We start from the raw sequence: 7,109 nt of genomic DNA on the forward strand, positions 1-7,109 counted from the left end.
GACAGTTTTTTTATTAATTTTCTTTTCAATATGAACTGCGCAAAAAGCTGAATAGTCTGGCCCTGTTTTTGATTTTGAATCCATAAGATACACAAACTAGCTCAAAATTATTTTTTCTAAAATGTTCCAAACTCTGAAAGGGTTCAAGGCTCTTTTTAATTTTAATTTTCTTAATTTCAGTAAAAAGTGTGTGAAATTAAAAAAAATTAAGAATTTTATAAGGATTAGATTCATCCTATTAATTGCAACCCTGGGGTTTGATTCTACGTTTGATTCTACGTTTGATTCTACGGTGGTAGATGATGTTATGAATATAATGAAGACGACTTTTTTATACAAGTTTAATTGTTAACAAGCTATTTTCGCTTTACAAGTATACAATTAATAAAAGAAAAGCTTTTTAAATTGAAATCCTCTCTTTTTTCAATGTTATTTTGTATCCATGCTGTTTAAAAAGCTTGATATAACTAAAAATTGAATCGAAAGTCGTCTTTTATATTGATATTATATTGATATAATCGCCTACCACCGTATAGTGTTGTATTTGATTATAACATAGATTTGAAGTGTACTATTATAATAAAACTAAGGTTTATTTCATTCGATGACCTTTTCATTACAATTGGACAGCAAACTATTTGTCATTTGTACTAAATCTTGCACAAAATGTACATTTATAAAACTTTTATGAAATAAGTTTCTTCATATTTTGTCTTTTTATAACTAATAAGTTCGATTAAAAAAGAGTTAATGATGATAAAAATAGTGCATACTTTTATTTTAACATACAAATTCAATACAGTTCATTATCATATACTTTAACAAATAATATTTGAACTATTTTATTGCTTTACTATATGACAATTGATAACTGCAGTTTGTTATAGTTGAACATATGTGAATTCATTGTACAAGGTTCCTGCAATACATGCAGTCAAGAAACAAGCTGCATTTCCAGATATAAATGCTCGAAACACTACCCGGGCAAAGTCTGCTTGTCTTTGGGGTGCCAAAGAGTTGAGTGTTGCAAGTTGAATCCCTATACTAGCTGGGTTGGCAAACCCACATAGAGCATAGGTTGCTATCACAGCAGATCTTGGAGATAGCTCTTCATTTTGGATCAGCAATCCAAGTTCTCTATATGCTATGAACTCATTAAGAACCACTTTTACCCCAATTAGTTTAGCAATCTTTTCACAATCATTCCATTCAACTCCCATTGAAAGGGATAATGGTATAAATAATTTCCCCAGTATTGAATCAAACGTTAAATTATGGATACCAACCTGATCACCAAAAAACTCAAACAAGCTGTTTATAAAGGACATAAATGCTATAAATGCAATCACAATAGCAGTGATGTTAACTACCAATAGGCCTGCTGAAGAGGCACCTTGTGTAGCTGCATCAAGCACATTTACTTCTGATGGTGGCTTAATCGAAATTTTATCAGATTTTGTTCTTGATGTTTCCTTTTCAGGATAGAACAATTTGGCAAATGCCAAAGCAGCTGGGGCTGACATCATTGATGCTGACAATAGATGAGCAGAAGAGACTCCAAGACTAATGTATGCAGCTAGCACTGTACCAGCTATTGTAGCAAATCCACCTGTCATTACAGCATGAATTTCTGATAGGGTTAATTGGCCCAGGTATGGTTTAATGATAAATGGTGTAGTGGCCTGTCCAAGAAAAATATTTGCTGATGCACTCAATGATTCACAAGCTGTTGTACCAATTGTAGTTTGAAGTAGCCAACCAATCTTTTGAACAAACCATTGAAGAATACCCCAGTAGTTCAGCATAGATGTCAAAAAACTATAAAGGAAATATATTTTTTATTATGTCTAGACCCTAACGATTGGGAGGGTGTGTTTTCCACTCCCCACCTGTAGTTTTTTCTAAATAACCCAAAAACGGCTTTTATTAGAATCACTTTTTCAATATTATAGTTGTGAAAAATTTTTACCAACATTTGTTTATGCAGGGTAGAGTGAAGGACAGTCAAACGGCGGGTCGGTGTTCAAAATATCAAAAATGTGTCATATGTTAATATTTGTCAAAAGTAAATTTTTTGAACATTTTTCCGACGTACTTTTTGAACTTTTTTAAAATCCTCCTTTCCACACTAAGTTAGAGGTCTAATTTTTTTAAAGATAAGGGGGAAACCATCTTTATTAGACAAAAAAACAAACAAATTGGGATAGGGTTAAGTTAAATGTAAAAAAATAGAATCAAAAAAAAAATTACTTCGCTTTTTACCTAAAAAAATAAACAGTGGAGAGAGCCTTGAAGACAACAATGTTTTTAACCGCAGTGCTGTTATTAATCTCTTCTGCAACTAATTTTGCTAGAGACCCATTTTCCAATTTTGTTGGCAGAAATGGTTTTTGATCAACAAGGTAACCAAATACAAAAGATGATCCTGAATCTGTGAACCCAAGAAATGTGTCCACTTTAGATCCAATACAGTTGATAAAATCTCTTCCAGAATCCCAACGCATTATCAGAATTCCAAATATTATTTGGAGGAAAATTCCCCAGATTACATGTCTCCAAACTATTTTCTTCCTATTTGCTGAGAATGCAAATCCAAATAGAATTATCAAGAGTATCCCCCCAGCTGACACAAGTCTGTATAAGCAGTTTTTTTTATAATTTTGAAAATCTTTAAAATATTTGCCATAAGGCAAAAGTTTGAATGAAAGATTTAAGTAAAATGTTTCGCTTGCCTGGTAATAGTGGCCGAGATCAGTTAATTATTTATACTTTAGGGCTGGGCATGTTAAATTTTTTACCTTTAATGCAATTTAAACCATAAGAACTATCTACATTTAATGTTATTTTGAAAAAAAAACCGTCTATTTCCAGTTTAATTAGTTTATCAATGGTTTGAAAATTATCAATTGTTTTCGGTTCTTTGACAGAATTTGCCGTCTATATTTAATAACTGCTGCTCGCCAAAAAAAAGGTTGCCCAGGAATATCTATAGTCAACTTGATTTATTATCCAAGAATGCCCACTAGCCATCTTTTTTTTTTCCTGTCAAGAAGGGACTGTAGGTTTAGTTTCAAGTGATCCTGCATTTGTAGAGTAGCATGCCAGATTCACATCGGTATTCTTAACAACTTTGTTTGGTCAATAATGACAGAGACATAGAGTAATAAAACGAAGAGGTGAAGCTTAGCTCAGATGTACCCAACCAACCTGTCTATTAATTGATTAATAGATTGGTGTACATCACGATATGTTTACGTGTCTAATGTCGTACACTTTTATATAGAGCGATCGTATTTCTAAGGAGTGGTTTAATGTAGATATTTGAATATTAGTATTGACAATTAGATAGACACTTAATATGGATTGTAAACACATGATTGTATACTGCAGTACATTCAAGTTCAGTTGTTTGTTTATTTCAATAAGGAATTAGATATAAGTCACAGAAAAAGGCTAAGTTTGAAGAAAAATGCAACACCATTGCTCTCAACTTTTTGTTTAAAAAAAATATCAAAGTGTGACACACGTTTCTACACCCATTTTTCAAGGGCTTTCAAAACTATAGTTTTCAGATCTGTAGCTTTAGTCATTACAAGTTATGGGCTATTTAAGATTTTTTTACATACTCTGTTTTTTTATCGCCCTGCACCCTACCTTAGGCATAAAAAAATTACCAAAAAATATCCTCTAAATTTCTATTTATGAAAAGTCAAAAAACTAGAGGGGGAGCCAAATGTCCCCCCCCCCCCCGCCTGTTTAGGGTTAGGAGCTCCAGGTCGTCATCGTTGTTTCATCTTTGTGGGTAACCCTGCATACACTATCATGTCTATGATATAGAGTTGAAGAGAAGAAACAATAAAAAATGTTTCAAATAAGAATGTTTTAAGTTAAATTCATGCCCTAGAAACTTAATATTTTTGACAGAACTTTTTGCTAATAAATTGAAAACCTACAAATTTGAAAATTGTCAAATGTTTGCAGTCAACATCCTCGAATTCTCTTTAAATAAAGAAAGAAAATCTAAAAATTGGTCAATTCCATTAAATCCCCCTTTAGAAATACGATCGCTCTATATACAAGTGTACAGCGTTAGATACGTAAACATATCGTGATGTACACCAATCCATTAATTAATTGATAGACAGGTCGGTTGTGTACATCTGAGCTAAGCTTCACCTCTTCGTTTTATTTCTCTATGGACAGAGATTTCAATTTGTATCTGTTTAATACTTCATTATTTTCGACTGTGGTTTCTCCACAAAAGTGATTTGAACTTATGCAGGTTCAATGTGAGAAAATTATCAGATTTAAACACCGTTTAATCTAGACTAATGACGCTGTCTTCCACATTATTGATCAAATAAAGGTTTAAATGGTATCGTTGTAAATCGAACATGTCCAACTTTAAATGAAGAGTCACTTGAAATTGTTAGATTCCCAAGCTCTTTAAAATGTGTTCAGTTGTTTTACAATTTTAGAGGAGAGAGGGATTTCCACTTATTTGAACCTCTATTCAACAATTTTAAAATTAACCAGCTCTGGCAGATTAAAGGTAAGAGGGGGTGGGAAAATAGAATTTATTCGAAGAAATTTAATTATCTTTTATCCCTTAATAATTTTTTCGAAGGAAGATAAAGTTTAAGCATTAAAATAAAAAATTTATAAATATTCATAAAAAAACGATGATGAATATTGCTAACATAAAGGGACTGTAAGCAAAATTTCAAGTGGCCCTCCATGCAAAGATTACAATTTTCCCAAATCACAAAACGTCTTTATCTGAACAATGATGAGATTAATAACTAGTTGTTTTTCTACAATAAAAAGTGTTTAAGTCCAATAATGTTTTCATGCAGTAGAAATGTGAAAGTCACTTTTGTAGAGAAAACATTTATATCTAATTTATACTTTATCAGACAAAGCTTTTAATGATACTGTTGTAAATCGGGCATTGCCATCTTTGCATGGATGGTCACTTGAAATTACGCTTACAGTCCCTTTAAAAGTTTAATTCATAACACACAAATAAAAACTTTCCTATATCTGTCATCTTGAGTATCGATAATTAGGAAGATAATACAGCCTAAGATAATAATACTGGAAACTGCACATCTCACTTCGTTGCTTTGTATCACTTTCTCCATACTTCCAGGAAATCTAATATCAAACGAAATATGATCCACAAGAGGAGATAGTACAAAAGAATAACACAGGCAAGTATAGACAAGTGTGCTTACAACTAAGAGAAACCCTAAACCTTCACACCAGCTGATATTAATGGAATTAATATTATGCCAATATATGGCATATCCTAGATAGACAGGGTAAACTAGAAGCACCAGACAATATATGATCAACAATTTGAAAAGCTTGTTAAATCTGTTTGTTGGCAGGCTATCCTCCTTTTCTTGAAGTTCTATTGGTATTATAATGCTCTTATGGTTAGTTGATAGTGTTTGATCCAACAAAACTTTTGCTTCAAACTCTGCTAAGGTAGTGGCCATTCTTGGTTCAAAGGTTATCTAAACAAACAAGGAATTTTAAAAGTTAGTAAATCGTTAAAGATAAATATAGCTTAATATCATGCGGCCTTTTCTGTTTTACATCGTTACCCTGTAGACCTGGTAGCATAGAGCCCTCATTAAACTTTGGGTTCCCTTTCAGCTATCCAGTTGATTTCATTTTGATTTGAGTTAATTTGGAAGAATTTGATGACAAATCGAAGATAAAAATAATCAATAAAGAACGGGAATAACTTTTTTGCACAAAAAAAAATTTGAAAGATTCCGTTTAGTGTCGGATAACCCCCTTTGTAAATATGTGCACAAAGCCTTTAACATGGAAAAACCTTATTTTGAATAATTTGGTTAATTAGAATTATTAAATTTGTATAAGCCTCAATAACCTAATGATAAATGCCAATTTAATAAACGATTTTTAGTTTTATAATACAAAATAATATATATTTGAGCCCCAAATTTAACTACTCTTACAAATATTCCTTTCAAATATTCTTTCATTAATAATAAACCATAGCATTTTCAATTGCATTAAAGGGACTGTACACGTAAGTAACTTTTATATTTTTCAACAAATAAAGCAAATTAAACCTTGCTATTAGACGTTGAACACAAATATATCTTCACGTTTTACAGGTCAAAAATGAAATTATAATCGTAAGTGTGAATTCTTGAAAGTACTGTCAGTGTAATTTAAAGTTTTATTAGAAAACTAGCTGGCTACTCCATATATTAGTCATAATTATAGTTACTCGCGCTTGGTATTAACCCTATCTCTGCTGGGGTACTTGAAAACCAGGATAAATAAATATTATTTATTATTGGATTTTTTTGTTGTAGAAAACCCATGGGTACATTGGTCATATAGGTTTAATAATTGGAATTTTTGAAAATCCAGTCTACGCCGGGTACTTCTTATTCTAAAATATGTGAACAATCTATTTAAGAAATTATAAATTTTTCACCTTGCTGATGTGGTGATTTGTTAGAAGGTTGTGTGTATTGAGAGAAGCATGAGAATAAAGTAAACCAGTATATACTGTTTCCTACTGTTCGATTCCTAATATAAATTTGTCCTAAATCTATACCTGGAGGAGGTAACTTAAAAATTTACTAAACCACAAAACTGAGTTTCGAAAACAACAAAAAGAAACAGTTAATTTATATAATCAAGCTATTCTGTCATATAAATACATTTTTATGTTAGCTATAGCTGGAAAAACTGCCAGACCAAATTGACTGAAATTTGTTACGGAAACCCATGGGTATCACGGGGGTAACATAGTCCACACAATTCGATTTATATAAATATTCTATTTTTTATTGACTGGCAACGCCGGGCACTTACAGCTAGTTTATGATAAATTTATTTAACGCATATTTTATTAGAATGGTTGCAAAGCCGATTCTTAGTTTTGCTTTATAAGTTTGCATACCAGGGTTTTCCAGCTGTAGTATATCGGTTAGAAAGCTACACTGTTATACACTAGGGAGGGTTGAATACTGTAAACGAAAAACAGATTTTTGGTTTCAAATAACTTGGCGTCGGTTAATTTTTGTATTGAAATAAAAAATAGGGATTGAGTGAGG

At 31.8% G+C, this 7,109-nt stretch overlaps 1 protein-coding gene across 1 annotated transcript; it reads right to left on the bottom strand.

Moving 5' to 3' along the window:
- Positions 1–773: 773 nt before the first annotated feature.
- Positions 774–6,553, bottom strand: LOC111708074 (sodium/nucleoside cotransporter 2). The gene is made up of 4 exons (XM_023481331.1): positions 6,485–6,553; positions 5,038–5,522; positions 2,263–2,634; positions 774–1,818 (listed from the first exon to the last, which is right to left on the bottom strand). The coding sequence occupies exons 2-4, from the start codon at positions 5,502–5,504 to the stop codon at positions 882–884; spliced, it is 1,776 nt and encodes a 591-aa protein (XP_023337099.1). The 5' UTR covers positions 5,505–5,522; positions 6,485–6,553; the 3' UTR covers positions 774–881.
- Positions 6,554–7,109: the final 556 nt, after the last annotated feature.

This window comes from Eurytemora carolleeae, unplaced genomic scaffold, assembly GCF_000591075.1.
Source record: "Eurytemora carolleeae unplaced genomic scaffold, Eaff_2.0 scaffold838, whole genome shotgun sequence".
Lineage (NCBI taxonomy): Eukaryota > Metazoa > Arthropoda > Copepoda > Calanoida > Temoridae > Eurytemora > Eurytemora carolleeae.

Excerpts from the sequence above, each read along its gene's own strand:
- LOC111708074 (XM_023481331.1), bottom strand. The coding sequence starts at position 5,504 with ATGGCCACTACCTTAGCAGAGTTTGAAGCAAAAGTTTTGTTGGATCAA. Across the intron at positions 2,635-5,037 it reads ACTCAAGATGACAGATATAG|ACTTGTGTCAGCTGGGGGGA; the intron begins GAAAGTTTTTAT and ends CTGCTTATACAG. Across the intron at positions 1,819-2,262 it reads TCCACTGTTTATTTTTTTAG|TTTTTTGACATCTATGCTGA; the intron begins GTAAAAAGCGAA and ends TTTCCTTTATAG.